This window comes from Miniopterus natalensis, chromosome 12 (genome assembly GCF_054644295.1).
Source record: "Miniopterus natalensis isolate mMinNat1 chromosome 12, mMinNat1.hap1, whole genome shotgun sequence".
Taxonomy (NCBI): Eukaryota; Metazoa; Chordata; class Mammalia; order Chiroptera; family Miniopteridae; genus Miniopterus; species Miniopterus natalensis.
Window position 1 is genome coordinate 44895389 of NC_142092.1, and position 18153 is coordinate 44913541.

Consider the following 18153-nt stretch of genomic DNA (forward strand, 5'->3'; position numbering starts at 1 on the left):
ACTGACTGCAGTGATACACTTGAAGTGTGCCCATGAGACACAATTTTACACAAAAGAGCTGCTCAAATACATCCTGCACGACAGGTAGAGAGAGGTATGCCCATACAGGAAACACAACGCCGGTAAGCTAAGCATTGTTTTTACCAATTGTTATCAATGTGTTCAGATGTTGGATTTTTATAATATTTTGACAAAGATTCTATAAACCAGTAATCTGGACTGGTTAAAAAGGATGACAAAATGAATGCAACGTTTAATATTATTTTTATTTGTTTAATTTGGTAAATGTAGGATGTAATGGTTTCAAGGCAAACTCAGGATTATTTCAGTCACAGCTCAACAGTTAACATGATTCAAAGAACAGTCTTATCTTCAGTATCTATCCACCCCTTCCTACAGACACACATCTAGAGAAATCCATGTACATATATATTAGTTTTCAAAAGCTCAGGGTTTTCAACAACTCTAGAATTTAGATTTTATATTCTCGCACGCTTCAGAATTATCCATTTGATGCAGGACATCACCATAGGGAGATAAAAATTCATGCAATGACACTCAGGTTTCTCTTTAAAAAAGTAAATACAATATTCAATAATTCAATGCTACGTTAAGTGCATTGAATAGCTAAAAGAAAACAAGCGCCAATTTTATCATGAATTAATAACATATTTATTGTCTTGAAACCAAACAGGCCCAAGTTTCTTTTTGTCTTTACGAGTCAGCTCTCTATAAACTCATTTCCTCCAAACTTCCTGTGTAATAAAAATCAAGATAGTTCATTAATTCTTTGCATTTACAAGACTTGGCCGAGGGCTCAAGGCAGGTATGTTCTTGAGGACTCAGAGTCAGAGAGTACTTCTTCTTGAGTAGAAGGCTCATAATCTGCATTTTCAGCAAATTCAATATCTAACTCATCGTTACTCTCTGCACTGTAATCAACTTCTTCAAGAAATCGAGGTTCATCTTCATCCAAAACATAAGTGGTAGGGCTGCAGCCAAAGCACACAGAACACACAAGGCTTCGTTAGGTTTTAAGGTTCTAATGTCAGATTATTTGAACACACTGGATTAGCTTTTGCTTCAATATAATAAAACTGGGTGGGCTGACCTTCAAAATGTTATCCAAATGAACAAGCTAAGAGATTTGTAATAGGTGAAACCTGCTTGCACTGATAATAAAGGGTGAAATGCTCATTTTTAATTATATTACAAGAGTGTCAATATACACCCTACAATTAGATAGCAACAAAAAACAATATGCTTTCTTTGAAGGGTTTCATCAATTTGCAGGCTTAAATGTTCTACTTTAATCCCTGTAAATCAAGCAACAGATAATTTCAATAGACTTTGTAAAAAACTGTGGGTATTTAATTGGTTCCTCTAGTAATGCACTGACACTACTTCTTCTAAGTCTGTAAAGTCATTATTTGCCATAAAAACATATACCCATCCTCACAGTTTCTATTGGTTAAGAATAAAAATTAAAAACAAGTGAACACTCCATACCCAGATTAATTACTTTCCCTGGGGACACAGAATAAGATACTTGCTTAAAAGCACTAAGTACTTCTAAATATTTCATTAGGTACATTGTTTGGGATTAAGACAACTTTCCCACTAGGGTAATATATACTTTCCTCTTCAAAAAATAACAGTATTCTTGTTTCTTGCTTCCCCATTTGGGAGATTACACACACACACACACACACACACATACCCCGTCTCAATGTCCCCATTTTGTGACCCAAACTATCTTAATTTCAAACAGATGTATGTTCATTTATATCCCACCTGCTTCCAAGTGGATTTCCCATTGCTGATGCAATTAAAAGCTACAAAATCAGACAATAAAAAAGGGAGCAATAATCTGTTAAAATGAGCAGAGAAGCAGATGTCATTAGACACCTGAAATGAAAGAATTCCTGCAAGTGAATATTAAATTGAGTTCAGTACCTGCAAGTTTGGGCAAGAAAGACAAGTAAATGGATTCTATGGTAATAATTTTCTGACGAGAGAAAGCAAACTCATCTGGTGAGATTACCCTTTTTCCTAGAATTGTTTTAATTTTGTTCATTAAAGAAAAATACATTGCAAAACCATCTTGATCTTACATATAGCAAACTTCCTCTGACAAGCATTGTGATGGAGTAGTCCTGATAAACCAAGATGAGTGGCCTGGAGGATTGTAGGAGACTTTACAACACCCCTCACACTCACAAGAACAAGAGCACAGCTTTCCAATATGCATCTAAAATATTGATCATGACTCTGTTATATCTTTAGGGGAAAAAGTTAGATTAAAAGAAAAAATTATTTGCCTTTTAAAATGACAATTATTCTCTTTTGAAAAACTGTAAAACTATAATTCACTCCTCTGCTTGACCTTGGTATTTCAAATTCACAAGGTGTCCCAGGTGATTCTTAGAATATACAGAAGACTAGCTGGAACAAAGGAAGGGGAGAGAGAGAGGTGAGCAGAGAAAGCAAGACAAGACCAAGCTCCTGCTGCATACTTGTTTTCTCCCGGAACTGTTGTAACAAGACACGATCATGGAAACACAAGGAAGGAAACAGATCTGCTCAGAAGCCACGCAGGACAGTGGTGCGGGGGCCGGGAAAGCCACCAGGCCTGCAGAAGCTGACTCCACAGGGATAAGCACAGCGGCCAGCGCGGGGCAGGCACCCAGCAGCACCACGGGCCCTCCCAAAGGGCAGGAAGGGCACGGGGTCCGTGCAGTGGGGGGTGAGCGGGCAGGCGTTGTTCAGATCTACGGATACAGAACCCCACGCACCCCCTCCACTGCCGCCAAGGACAACAGACCGGTTGCGGGAAGCCCAGCCCCTACACTGGGGTCAGAGCGAGGGCCTGGTTCTACATGGGAAGCTGGATATTAGAAAATCTAAACTTAAAGGTGTTTAAAAAAAAAAAAAAAGCTTACTCTTACAAGCTGTAAGTCATGAGGAAACAGGAGAGAAGTGTGATTTAGGAACCACAGAAATACTCAGGATCAAGACAAAGCAGCTCCACGGCAAGGAGACTGGGGTGAATGCTGGTGTGAGGTGCTGGAAAGCACATTTAAGACAGAGAAGCACACCTGGAAGGCAAGCTCCTGGAAATTCAAAAGAAATTCCATACTGAGGAATGCTCAGGGCTGCACCCAGGTGACTTGATGCTGTCAGTTCCTGATCTTGGCTCACGCACACGCTGGCGGTGACGTGTACTCCATTCAGGTTCCGGCGTCACCCATCCTTCTACCCAGGAGGGGACCAGTTTCATTCTCTTCCTATAACCCTTACTGGCCCTGAGGGTTGGCTCTTGTTTCTGCAGATCTAACAAAATCCCGATCCCAGCCTGTAGCTGAAGTAGACAGAGTACACCCAGCAATCGCGATGGGGCCATCAGTGCCACCTCATGTACGTGTGTGCTTGGGGTGGAGGGTGAGCAGGAGAGGTGAGGGGGGAGGAGAGATCAGATGTCGGTTTAAGGAACTGGGAGGTACTGAGATAGAGGGAAGGGAAGGAAGGTTAAACCCCATCACTCCACTGAAAGCAGCCTTCTTATTGCTATTTCAGTTGCCACTTTCTAGTCCATTTTTTCTAGGTCTCTCTGCTGTGCTGTGCTGTGGTGGAAATTCTGACACTCCTCCGTCTCTTCTCAGTGTTGATCAGTGCTCTTCACCCGTGTACGCCTCAAAAACAGGTGCTTATAAATGTTCTAACTGTTCTTTCTTACATGCATGCCCTCTCTGAGTGAGCTCATATATTTTAATTTACATTCTGACCATTTCCAAATCCAAATTTCCAGCCCCGACTTCTGCCTTGAACTTGCCCCGTGTATGCACGGGCTCGCTAGTATACTCACGTGGCTATCTCAATGCATCTTGTGAACGTGGCATGCTCACCACTGAACCCATCGCTCTCCCCACCAAGTCTGCTCCTCTTGTGGTCTCTCAGTATCAGTCACTCAGTGAGTCATAAAACCAAAATTCTCAGCAAGTCCTGCCAATCAATGTCCAGGCTACTACTCGCCTCACTCCTTACAGGTCTTCACTGCCATCGTTCCCTTAGGACATACTCCCCACCTTTCCCCTCCTCACCACTCACGTTTCTTTCAAACCGCAGCTTGCGCACATCTTTACATGTCTTCCTTTCTTAACGCCCAACTTGGAATAAAATCCCTTTCTATATATTCCCTTTGCACCTACACAAACATTCCATCTGATTACTTCTCAGATGCAGTTGAAATCATCTACTGTGGACCTGTGTTCTCAGTACTAAGTCACAAGCGTTTTAAGGTCAGGAAGTGTGACTTACCCATCTCAGTACCACCTGTCAGCTCCCAGTGCCTGACACGCCGTAGGCTCTGAACAAATGTCTGCTGCACCCTTCATGAGGAGCCACAGGCCCGCAAGATCACTGACTTTCATACCCCATCCCACCGATTTCACTTGAGTAAAAAAAAATCACGGCACAAGACCAATCTTGGCAATTCAGCTTCACTTTTATTAATAATTCCAACATACGTTTTAAGCACTTTACAATTTCAAAAGTACCTTCACACACATTATCTCACAATAACTGTCACTTAAGAGAAAGACTTTAAGGTAATTTGCCCTAGGGTTATAAAATAACTAATCCCCTTCCATTAGCAGATAGGAATTCAAATATTACTTCAATCATAAAAATGTCTAATCAGCATTTCCTTCTTCCCCACTGCTGTGACTTTGGTTTCCCACCACGGTTTCCTCGTTTCCCCCGTTCTTCATGTCGGTTTACTCCTTTTGCCCTGTTTTTGCTTCGCTCCCCGACAGCTGTCCTATATACACCTGCCTCAACATCCCTCTACTCTGGATTTTGGGCCTTAGTGTAAAGATGACTACGCCAAAAACAATTCAATAAGGAACATTTCATTCTAAGAGAATAGCATTTTAGTCCAAACACAATCCTCCTCGTGCTGCTTCAAGAAAAATAGGAAACCTTCACCCAAAGGGCCTTCTCACAGATGAAGGCAGTGAAATTCTCCGCTGCGTGGTGTCATCGGGATGCAGAAAAGGTTTATAATTGCAACTATTTCTAAAGATAGGGAAAAAAATTGTGCTTCATTCGGATTCAAAGTTTTCTGGCTATCTTCGTGTTAAACTATTAAGCACTGCACAAAATTAAACCTAAAGAATTCACCATCTTCCTCAAACGTACACCCGTCTACTTCCATTAGAGCTCACTGGCCATCCGAGACATCAGAATGTAGATCTTCAGCTCTGTTACCTATACAAGCATGAAAGAAACAAAACACTGTATATGGAGTCAGAAATTCTTTTGTGCCTCTTCTCTTCCACCAACCAGCTGCGTGACCTTGAGCAGGTCACTCTCTCCAAGCACCAGTTTTTCTCAAGTGTGAAGCTGAGATAACAATATCAGCCCCACTACTTCACAAAGTTGTTTGGCTCAAATTAGGTGGTAAGTGTGAAAGCACTGGTAAACTCTTAAGCTGTACAGATATTTTTATGACCTTAATAAAACCTACCTTGTTAAAGAAAAAAATAAATGTTTCTCAATTCCTAAAGAGCCCAGACAATGAGCTGCCCTGGGCCAACAGGACTAAAAATACAGCCTTACTTTGTAACAGAATCCTTCCTTAACCTCACTCTTGGCTAAATTTTTGAGACTAACCTACCTATTTCATTTATTTTTTTTAAATATATCTTTATTTGATTTCAGAGAGAGGAAAGGAGAGAGAGAGAGAAACATCAACAATGAGAGAGTCATTGATCGAGCCCGCAACCCGGGCATGTGCCCTGACTGGGAATCGAACTGGATCCTAGGTCAACGCTCAACCGCAGAGCCACGCATGGCCAGGCCTACCTATTTTAAAACAACACAATAAAGATATCCTGGAGGAGAATTTCTGAAACTGATGCACAAACAGAAAAATATTCCATTGCCCAAATTATCAGCAAGCTGTGACTTGCCGACTGTATCTTTGTGCTGAAATGTCAAGTCTAATGTGAAAGAAAATCTCTATGTGCACAAATACGGGGGAATATTTTATTTATATAATTTCATTCCTATTTTATAAGAGATATAGCATCAACTAAAATTTCACAAAGTAAATAAAATTATCCATAGAAAATACAAGGAACAATTTTTGTCAGTCTCAAGTGACCACAGAATACACATAAGTACTTGCACACACATGCACATACGCACACTCAGACTTAGTGTACAGAATATCTAACAAGAGAACTGTATCTATTTGGGGGGAAAAGAAAGCTAATTTACTCATACTTTGTTGGAAAGTATAACGAAGTTGCCCGTGGGAAACAGTAATTAACTAGTAAACTCTAACTTACTTTACTATTGATCTGAAAACATTCCTTAGTCACAATGAGGATCAAATGGTTAAATTCCCAAATAATGCAGGAGAGCTTCAAAACCTGAAACCATTCCATTTTAGTAATGTTGCTCCATCACTTGGAAGACACAAGATGTGATGAAAGTAGAGGAGAATTCTGGAGTCAGACCTGGATGCATTCCTGGTTCTGTTGGGAATTTCTAGATGAATGACGTGGGGTAAACTCATCTCTGAGCCTGTTTCCACACATATATAAAGGGGTTACAATACCATCTGTCCCTGATCATTCCAGTAAAACAGTAGAATCTCTGAGATAATAACCAAACTTAACAGAAATTCAGAATGTCACAGCTGTTGGGGGTCCCAAGACCACTCCGGGCTTAGTAATTTGCTAGGAAGACTTACACGATTCAGCACTCAGTCGTAATCACAGCCATGACTTACTACAGTGAAAGGATACAAAGGAGAAAAGGTACATGGGGCAAAGTCCAGAGGAAACCAAGGATCAGGCAAGGGCAGCTGCTAAGAGGCAGGGAAGTCATCAGAGCTTTTAGCAATTTCAAAGGACTGCAGGCAAAAATTGGCGTTCAGAGCTGCCAAGTTTTCTGAAAGAAGCGAGTTGCACAGGTTTGACCCCAACAGTTTTTCCCTAATGGCATTTGGTAAATTCTTAAAATACATAGTGCACAAGGCTGAGAAGCAAAGCAGAAAGCAGCAAAGCAAACAAAACAGAAAATAAACAGAATTTCTCACAGAACTGTGGTGCTGAGGAAAGGAGATGCTCTAGGCTTTGAATTGTGACCTCTCGAGGGCTACGATCTAAAAGGGGGCAGGGGAGAACCAAGGGTCAAACAAGTTTCACAGGTTTTGCAAACCCAGCTCAAGTCAGAGGGGTCCCACACTGGATCGGAGTGATCTGCCCTGCTCTGCAGCCTGCCAAGGGATAGAATGAATCCACTTGGAAGGAACATGTATTCTTCCTTGTTCTGATAACATTGTATTCTTAAAGTCTCAAACAGACACTTAAGTGACAGGAATAACTTCATTCTTCCAAGAGGCTATCAAGAATAAAACACACAAATACCTACAAATACATATAGTCAGCAAATTCCTTGTATAGCTAAGTCTTAGAGACTAAAAATCACTAACTTGATACCTATCTGGATCTCAATAATAAGGAACATTTCCTTCTCTTATAATAAGCCCCAAAGCTTTCATTATCACCTTATCTGGCCTGGGGTCCTGAGTGCTCATGTAAGTCCCAAACTTATTTTTCGAGATGATTTTGATCTGCTCTGTATTTGTTAGTACAATAGCATTTCATTGACTCGGCACAAAAACACAATCGGTTCACTTTTAGTTATAAGCAACTATGATTTCAAGTGGACCAGAAGTTGTGTATGATCTTTAATTACATGGCATGATTTATCTGCCTAGGAAATATCCCAACAGCAATTACAGCTGTAAGAATTTCCTTCATGGTAGCAATAAATAAGAAATGCAAACCAGATTCAAGTATGTGCATCAGCCATTAACTAGGAAGATGTTTTAAGATTAGCTTGATCAAATGGTAAACTCTACATTAAAAATAAAGTACATTAATACCAGTAAGCTTTACTATAGAGCTAGGTATTAGATATTACTGTTAATATGTGGCCCTAAATCATCTATATTGACAGAGACTCTCTCCTTGACCAAACTTAAAAGTCAGGCTCCTCTGAGTCCTCTTGCTGAATAGGTCCTGACCTTGGGCTGTGTGCTTAGTCCAGTGGCTCTGCCTTCTTAGTCCAGTTTCAGCAAGAATCCTGCCGAGTCAGTTTATCGAAAAAACCCCTTTCAAGATGTAATCTCCCTGGCCTTCTTTTAGCAAAAATTCTGTCAAGTCCAATTAGCCAGCACCTCCCACAACCCCGATGTTTCAATCCACCAACCCCCTACTCTACTCCTTGGCTACAAATTTCCATTTTTCCTTACTGGGCTCAGAGTTGAACCAGCTCTCTCCCCGCTGCTGCCAAACCTCGGGTAGCAGTCCCCCTGAACAAAGTCTGCCTTCCCCTTCTTCAACAAGTGTCATGAGTAAATTTTTCTTTAACAATATTAATTTTTTTAAGAGAAAAAGTGCCTATATATTTATAAACACTAGCTTCATACAGAGAAAGTATAGATAACAGACAGGTTAATATTTCATTCTAGTGATAACAGTCTGTAGCAATCAGACCTTTATTACTACTTTACCAGTAACTTCAAGGCAGTCTCTTACAATGCTAGGGAAGGGGTGAGGAGGGCCTTTAAACAAGGGGCGTTTATGATGTTAACTGGTCCAGAGAGCTGTACTCCCCATACTTTATTAGAAACGTACTCCATCAAAACAAATCAGATTAGAATTTTTTAAAGTATTAACACAAAATAGATTTAATGCTAAGCATATTTTAAAGGCTTTCTCCAGCTTAAGTTCTATTTTATTAGGAACAATTTCTCATTAAATTTTCTAATGTTCATGCTGTATGCACAAAAAGGAATTAGGTGCTAATACACACTATAACATGGATGAACCTTGAAAACAAGCACAGTGAAAAAAGCCAGACACAAAAGGTCACACATTGTATGATTCCGTTTATTTGAAATATCCAGAACAGGTAAATCCACAGAGGCATAAAGCAGACTAGTGGTTGCCAGGGGCTAGATATGGCTGCTTAATGGGTATGAAGGTCTCCTTGGGCGGGGGAGGGGGCAGTGATAAAAAGTTTTGTTCACTTTAAAATGGTTATTTTAATGCAGAGTGAATTTTAGCTCAATTTTAAAAAAACAAGTCCAAATACTGTTTGATTGTAAGACAGTAATTAGGCTTCCTTTAAACACGGGCACATTTTGTATTACGATAAAACATTGTATAGAGTTGGTATTTTTCAACTTCACTTTTCTATAATGTTTTAAATATACTCAAGTTTCAAATACTTCTTCCATATGCCCAATATACTAAAATTCAGTCATCACTGCAAAATCCTAATGAGAAGTACTGTTAAATGTTTTATCAGTTCTCAAATCCTTTAAATGAGGGTCACTGAGAAGACTATTTAATAGTTCGTGTGACACGTAAAATAAAAACACTTTTGCTAAGTACAAAACAATTATATGGCTGTAAGCTTTTAAATGAGTTCTACCAATATTCCCAGCTTTGACTAAGAGTGGTACACCCTCAAGGAAAGACATAATGCAGATTTAGTGTTGCATCACATGGAATTTTCATTATACAGCAAATACAACTGGGTGAAATTAAAATGATTTATGTGGGGTAATTTCCTGGAAATATGAAACAAATTTTCAACCACAGGCTTCATTGAAGAGCAAGTTCTTTAACTTCTGGTAAATATAGTGGATTTCAAAAAATATTAATGTGACAGTAAAAGAATAACTTTTTAAAAGGATAAATCCATACAGAAAAGAAAACTGGAGGTGAGGTAACAGCAAAGAAGAGATATCAACAAAATGTGGAAAGATGGATGTAGATGGATAAAACTAATTAATGGACTTGAGTTCCAACCTCCTCAAGTTTGCTAAGTACCTACAGTAGGAGAAGCTAGAGGGGAAAAACACTGATTTGCATTACAAAGCCCTAGAAAAGTTCAGCAATTGGAGATACTGGTTATCAGGGTGTAACTGAAAACAAAAGAGTTGGTTAAAAGGTTTTATTAAGAGCAGTTAGACCTTCAGATCCCTTCCACAGACCATACCCCAGTTCAGAGAGGTGAAAAGTTGACTTTGTAAAGACTGTTATCCTAGAGGCCAAAAGCCAGAAACAGAGGTGGAGGTGGGGTAAGTGAAAGTCTGTTCAAAGTAAATTCTGCTGGGCTCCCCACAATTTGTTAAAAATCACCTTCCTCAAAGGAGTTTTTTTAAACATTTTTTTCCTAACCCTCTCCCTAATTAACTGTAACGAATAACTAAAAAGATAAATTTCACATCAGATAAGAAAGACCCAGCCTAAAAGAGCATGAGTGAATTAAAGGTTGGTTAAAATAAAAAACATCCAGAACAAAGCACAGAGAACAAAGAACAGAAACTTATTCATGACAGTAAAAGACAGAAGATACGTGAAAAGGTCAAACTTAAATGTAAATGGAGTCCCAGAAAGGATATAATGGGCAGCATCAATGTTTGAAGAAAAAATGGCTAACACTTTCCCTAAACTGACAGAAGATATACAGCCACAGATTTAAGAAACCTAGAGCCAACATCATACTCAATGAGCAAAAACTAAAACCATTTCAGTTAAAAACAGGAACAAGACAGGGTTGTCCGCTTTCACCACTATTATTCAGCATAGTACTGGAAGTCCTTGCCGCAGTGATCAGGCAAGAAGAAAACATAAAAGGCATCCAAATTGGAAAGGAGGAAATAAGTCTGTCATCATTTGCATTTGACATGATATTGTACATAAAAAACCCTAAAGATTCCACCAAAGTACTACTCAATTTAATAAATGAATTCAGCAAGGTAGCAGGATACAAAATTAACATCCAAAAATTGATGGCATTTTTAACACCAATAATGAATTCTCAAAAAGAGAAACTAAAAAAAGAAAATACCATTTACCATTGCAACTAAAAAAATAAGATATCTAGGAATAAAGTTAACCAAGGATGTAAAAGACCTGTACTCAGAAAACTACGGGACACTGAAAAAAGAAAGAGAGGAAGAAACAAACAAGTGGAAGAATATACCATGCTCATGGGCTGGAAGAATATCACTGAAATATCCATACTATCCAAAGCAATCTATAGATTCAATGCAATCCCTATTAAAATACCAACAGCGTATTTCACAGAACTAGAACAAATATTCCAAAAATGTATATGGAACCAAAAAAGACCCCGAATAGCTGCAGCAATCTTGAGAAAGAAGAACAGAGTTGAAAGGATCACTATACCAGATATCAAACTATACTACAAAGCCTTTGTAACCAAAACAGCCTGGCACTGCGCAAAAACAGGCATATAAGATGAATGGAACAGAACAGAGACCCAAAAAATCGACCCATGCCATTATGGTCAATTAATATTTGACAAAGGAGGTAAGAGCATACAATGGAGTAAAGATAGTCTGTTCAATAAATGGTGCTGGGAAAATTGGTCAGATATATGCAAAAAATTGAAATTAGACCACCAACTTACACAAGAATACACAAGAATAAATTCAAAATGTTTGATAAAAAGCTTAAATGTAAGTAATGAAACCATAAAAATCCTAGAAGAAAACATAGGCAGTGAAATCATGGACATCTCACGTAGTGGAATTTTCACCAATACATCTCCTAGGGCAAGAGAAACAAAGGAAAAAAATAAGTGGGTCTACATCAAACTAAAAAGCTTCTGCACAGCAAAAGAAACCATCCTCAAAATGCAAAAGGAGCCCACTGTGTGGGAGATAATATTTGCCAACGATACATCTGATAATGGGTTAATTTCCAAAATATACAAAGAACTCATACAACTCAACAAGAGGAAGACAATCCAATTAAAAAATGGGGAAAGGACCTGAATAGACATTTTTCCAAAGAAGACATACAGTTGGCCAACAGGCACATGAAAAAGCAACCGGCATCACTAATCATCAGGTAAATGCAAATCAAAATGACAATGAGATATTACTTCACATGTATTATTATCCCAAAGATAAGGGATAGTAAATGATAGTGAGGATGTGAAAGGAAGCCTTGTGCACTGTTGGTGGAAATGTAAACTGGTATAGCTACTATAGAAAAGTGTGGAGGCTCTTCAAGAAATTAGAAATAGAACCACCATATGATCCAGCAACCTCCCTTCTGAGTATATGTCCAAAGGGAACAATATCATTATCCCAAAGAGAGATCTGTACACCCATTTCAAAGCAGTATCACTCACAAATAGCCAAATATAGAAGCAACCTAAGTGTTGTCTGGCGGATGGATGGATGAAGAAAATGTAGAATATAGGTTATAATGGAGTATATTATTCAGCCTTTAAAAAGAAGGAAATATTTTAATTTGCTACAGCATGGATAAACCTGGAGGGCATTATGCTAAGTGAAATAAGCCAGACAAAGAAAAATACTGTATGGTGTCACTTAGATGTAAAATCTAAAAGAAAAAGAAAAAAGGAACTCATAGAAACAGAGTAGAAAAGTGGCTGTCAGGGGCTGGGGCAGTAGGGAGAGGTTGGTGAAAGGGTGTGAACTTTCAGTTGTAAGATGAATAAGGTCTGAGGAAGCGATGGTGACTACAGTTGATAACATTAGGTTGTGTAACTGAAATTTGCTAAGAGAGTAGAACTTAAATATTCACACATGCAACACACACACACACACACACACACAAAGGTAAAGATGTGAGATAATGGATGGATACATTAATAACTCAATATGGGAAATCTTTCCACAATGTATACATATTATCAAATCATCACATTGTATGCTTTAAATATCTTACAATTTTATTTGTGAATTATACCTCAACAAAGCTAGAGGGGAAAAAGAATAGGAGATAACTTAAAAGGAGCCATCCAAACATCAGTGAGAACAGCTAACAATCTTTAGGTTAGCTTCCGTTATTGTTTAGTAGGCACTTTCAAGGGTAAAAATTTAGGTGATCTCTCTGTCAATTATCACATTATAAAGAACAGAATTGTAATTGATGTTTTACTATACTTAAAAGTGCTGAATTAATATCTATAACAAAGCATGACAATAATTAAATCTGATGAAAAATGAAGGTTCTGTATAAGAGTATTCTTACATACATCAAACTATAAAATGCTAAGCTCTAATATTATGATTAAGAATTATGGCACTGAATTATCTCTGCTCCACTAGCTGGTCAAATTTTATATATATTCAATTTTAGGGACAAAAATTTACCTATTTAGAAGAATATTTGGCAGATATAGTTCAAGTTTCAAAGGGATACTAAATTAGCTGTTTCTGGTATATGTAACAGAAGGTTATTGGAAAGTTATATGATGTGTGTAGACAGCAATGAAATAAACTTTTTTAAAGTTTGAATGCTAACTCCAAGCCTTCTTAATTTGCATATTATCTGATATAAGTAATGTTTTCCACATTGCTTATTTTGGGGTTAAAGATAAACCATTAAGGCCACTAAAAACAGCATTCAAAATATAATAATATTTCACTAAAATTTCATCTAAATATCAATGTTAAAAGACTCAAGAATATTATCACAATTTGGAACAAATCGTAAATGTGTAAAGTTAATTATAGTAATCTTAAAAATGTTCTTGGCTGTCAAAAATCTCTGTGCCTTTCCTATGCTTAACTGAATAATGAAGTCTAACAGTATACTACAAGATAACTACAGAATAAGTGTGTCTTACCTAGTTACTTTGCAGCTCGATTCAATCAAGTCATTTTCAAAGTCAAGCAGGCTAGAAGGCATGCTATATTCCAACGGGGATGTCAGTCTTTTCAAACGCAATAGACCAACACAAAATTTAGCTCCCATCTCTTCCAATTCTCGAGTACCAATCTGTAAGCCCTGGAAATAAAGCAATATTATATGTGGTAACTAGGATGCTTGCTATCCTCTAGCTGTATCTCATTAAAAGTATATAAAAAGAACATAAAACTATGTTAATAAAATTACAAGATTAATATTTTGTAGGGACCTAGAATTCAACAAACACAATGTCTGAAAAATATCAGATATTCTAAGTCACAAAGAAAACTGTATTAAAAAAACAATTCTACACTGGCATATTCACCAAATGCAAACTATTTTTATCAGTACACTGAGGGGGAAAATACATAAACATTTTGTGCTTATGTTACTCTTGGAGTTCACGTGTGAAAATATATTTTTACAAGATCTCACTAATATTTCTTGTAATCTACTACTTTGGATGCCAATGTTGAAATATTACAGTGTTAAAATCAACACTCCAATTTGTATATTTGAACATTACTTATAGGTACTTTTACTGTATGATAAACAAACAAAAGAAAGGTAACTGTCGCCTGGCCGGGCGTGGCTCAGCGGTTGAGCGTCAGCCTAGGATCCAGGCAATCGGGGTTCGATTCCCAGTCTGGGCACATGCCCGGGTTGCGGGTTCGATCCCCGGTCGGGGGCATACAGGGGGCGGCCGATCAATGACTCTCTCATCATCGATGTTTCTCTCTTTCCCTCTCTCTCCCTCTCTCTGAAATCAATATATATATATTTTTTTAATTTTTAAAAAAAGGTAACTGTCAAAAAAAAATCGAACAAATCTAAGCCAATGAGGTATTAGTAAAAAAGTTCCTATGTTCCACGTCAATTAAGAATGCCCATTTCAAATTGTGTCTACTAAAGCAAAGAGAAAACTTCACCACAACCCCCATACTCTTTATTACACAAGTTTTCCCAATAAACAATATAAGATTTACCAGAAGTGTAACCACATAAAAGGATAAAAATGGAATGTAAATCAAGATTTTGCTTATTTAATTTTCAGATTAAAAATAAATCTCTAAAGTGAAATTCTTACACCAATAAAAGTTGCAGGCATAGATGAGAGTTGACATCATTTAGAGAGAAGATACTGTAAAACAACTTTTCAATGACAGGACTAACTAAACAACAGGGTAATCAAAAGATATAAATTGTAAAAACTATTACTTAACCTATTACTTTATAATGATTGATTGACTGATTATTTAAAGTTTGGCCATCTCCAAATATTCTAGGAAATGTGACCTGTCTTTATTAGAATATTCAACTGCCTTCTTAATTGTAGAGCTTTAGAAAGGTTATACCTATTTCGGAGTTAATTCATAGAAAATTATAAGAACATTTACAGCCTAAAATACAGTAATATAAGAACATTCTTCAGGGTAAGAAATCTTTTCTAAAAATATAATTAGACTCACACAACTCATTAGCTAATATTAATAAGTTTGAAAAGTATACATTATGTGCTTCTGTGGGGATGGAGGTAGTTGGGGGTTTTTGTACTTTCCACTCATTTTTTCAATGAATCTCAAACTTCTAAAAAACAAAGGTTTATTAATCAAAAAATACTAAAAAGAAGTGTATGTTATGATCAAAGCACTGAATTGTAGACATAAAAAAATTTGGCTTAGTGAAACACACTTCTCTCCATAAGAGTCTGAATGACCCTCAGCAAAGCTGTCCACTAAAGCAATGACTAGGGGACAGGGTTTGGGGGCTAGAATGGTGCTCATGCTACATTTTCTCTCTCACCACCATCAGGCCCTTGGTAAACTGTTTTACAATATTTGGAGAGAATTCAAAAGATATTATTACACTTTGGAAGAGTATACTGTGGTCAACCTAAAACACAAAGCACTGAAATGTATTACGTTCTACTCCACTGGGCCCCAAAAGTTTGAATGTCAGTTGCAAAATCTACACAACTTTCTTCCCGCTTGTTAGACTGGAAACGTCATTATTTAGGCTCTCCACTTAAACATTCTGACATCAAATGTAATATGTTTACATTTTTAATACTAACCAATAGAAAGATTTTTAGCTCTTTCCAAACATAAAAGTATAACCATCTTCACGTGAGGTATATGAAAATCACTATTAGATTCAGTTTCTTGTTGCTCTATGCAAAAAGAACAAAAACAAAAACAAAAACAAAAAACAAAACAGAGAGCAGGACACCTGAAAAATTTTGCCAAGGCAAGAAAGATGTTCAGGTTTGCTGCTGCTTATCTAAAGTCCAATTCATTGTCCATTAAGTTCTCAATATTTAAAATTTAAAAGTTCAAAGTCACCTAACATTTTATTAGTCTTGAATTTCAAAAGTAGAGTTTAAACTCACTCAGGCTATTTCCAATAAAAGCCTATGGCACTACAGAAGAGCAGTCTTAGTAAAGAAAAATACAAAGTGAAGGGATATGCATTTAAAAGTCACACACAGAAAGCGAAATACAAAAACTTTATAAATAAGTATAATGTTTATTTCTAAATGCATAGAAATATACTTATATCCAACAAATTTAAATGATATAAATTTTTATTAATAATGTGCTACTTGCACAACTCATTATAAATTACTAATCAGTATTTATATGTGTACAACATGCTTTATTAAAAATTATGAATATAAAGAGACTCATGATTTCATGAGAATCCAAAACAAGCTATTTAGTTCAGAGAAATTTTTAAAAATATTTTAAGACTGCATATGATTCTAAATCTCATCATTATGAATTAATATAACTCAGTATAACAAACATACCATTGAATATATACTTGGAAACCACTGGAGTATACATATGAAAAAAGTCTTCAAATACTTTTTATGGCTAGAAGTCCTGAAATGTTTTACCTTGTATTTTCCCTGATCACAGCCACACAAAGTACTCTCCATGGTATAGCTTCTTTGTACTCCAATCTCCCTCCAAACTACGACACGTGCTGTGGATTCCTTAGATTTTTCCACTACAAAACTACAGCTGCTCATGCAAAATGCTGGAGCAATATGGCTCAGTATCTTAGGCAAAGTCTACAAAGAATGATAAAATAAAGTATTTCAAGAATTTTTTTAACTTAAAAATTTTTAAGTTTTTAATCTTTAAAAATGTTCATGAAAGCACAGTGATCAGAGCAGGGTTATGTGGATCTTCTTGCTATACTCCCTGCTATTCAAAACAGCAAAATAATTATCTTACTGAAAATTTTCTGCTTTCCTAGACAAATAATAAGTTAGAAGATAGAATGAAAAAAAGTATCACATTTATTGTAGCAACCAATAAGTGGAATAAAACCATGTAAGAAAAACTATGCAGAAAACATGTTTTAAAAATGAAGGAACTTAAGTCATGAAAGATGGCTTTACTAAGAGATTCAACACTGTAAATGTCAATCATCCCAAATTAACCAATAAAACTAAAACAATCACAACCCCCCACAATATTTTCTGCAACTTAAAATTATTCTCAAGTTCACCTGAGAGTATAAATATGGGAATACACCCTGGGGAATTCTGAAAGAAAAGGCTGACTGGAGAAATAACCCACAGATACTAACCTAAATTATACGTCCATGGTTAAGTTAAACTGTGATACTAGTATAGAAAAAGATTTATCCCTAGAAATAAAAGGTTCAAAATCAGAACCAAAGGTATCTGTTAAAATTAGTATTAGTGTTACTAGAGAAGAGACTGATGACTCACTAATGCTGACACAACTGGATAGCCATTAAGAAAAACAAGCTACAGTCACTCTTCATTAAATTAATTCTAATTAGATTGAGAATTTAAATGTAAAACTTTATGAAATGAAACTAAAAAAAATAAACAGAACCATACTTTTAAATCTTGGAATGAGAAAAGTCTTTCTAAGCCTCAAAACCCAGAAGCCATTTTTTAAAAATTCGACAAATATGATAGAAGTTTTAAATTACTAAACATCACAAAATAAGTTAACATACTTGTAATACACATAAAGTTTTAAAAGCAATAACAACTAGATGACCAGCACAAAAGCAGAGAATATGTGAAAAGGCCGTTTTAAAAAAGAGGGAGATAATTGGTCAAATATATGAAAAAATACTCAACCTCAAAATTACAGATATGCAAATTAAAATCATCAGATAATTTTTTAACCTGGCAAAGATAATAGTATTATCTGAAAAGGGTGTGGAAAAAGACCACCATCATTCATCATATTGGGGAACATCAATTTGCATAATTTTTATGAAGGACAATTTGACAATACTAATCAAATGACCACCAACAAGAGATGACTAAATAAGTAAATTTTGGTACATCCCTACAATAAGAACAAAAATGTACAAT

At 36.6% G+C, this 18153-nt stretch overlaps 1 protein-coding gene across 4 annotated transcripts in view; it reads right to left on the reverse strand.

Moving 5' to 3' along the window:
- Nucleotides 1–248: 248 nt before the first annotated feature.
- AGTPBP1 (ATP/GTP binding carboxypeptidase 1) overlaps nucleotides 249–18153 on the reverse strand; it is a 94054-nt gene continuing 76149 nt past the window's right edge. For 3 of the 4 annotated variants that reach the window (XM_087822732.1, XM_016222909.2, XM_016222907.2), the window contains 3 exons: nucleotides 16684–16860; nucleotides 13723–13883; nucleotides 249–992 (listed from right to left, as the gene is read on the reverse strand). In XM_087822732.1, the coding sequence (XP_087678858.1) occupies nucleotides 818–992; nucleotides 13723–13883; nucleotides 16684–16860 (513 nt within the window). In that variant the 3' untranslated portion in view covers nucleotides 249–817. Of the gene's footprint in view, nucleotides 993–4485; nucleotides 5269–13722; nucleotides 13884–16683; nucleotides 16861–18153 lie in introns of those variants that run through there. The other variant, XM_016222911.2, reaches the window with a different exon arrangement.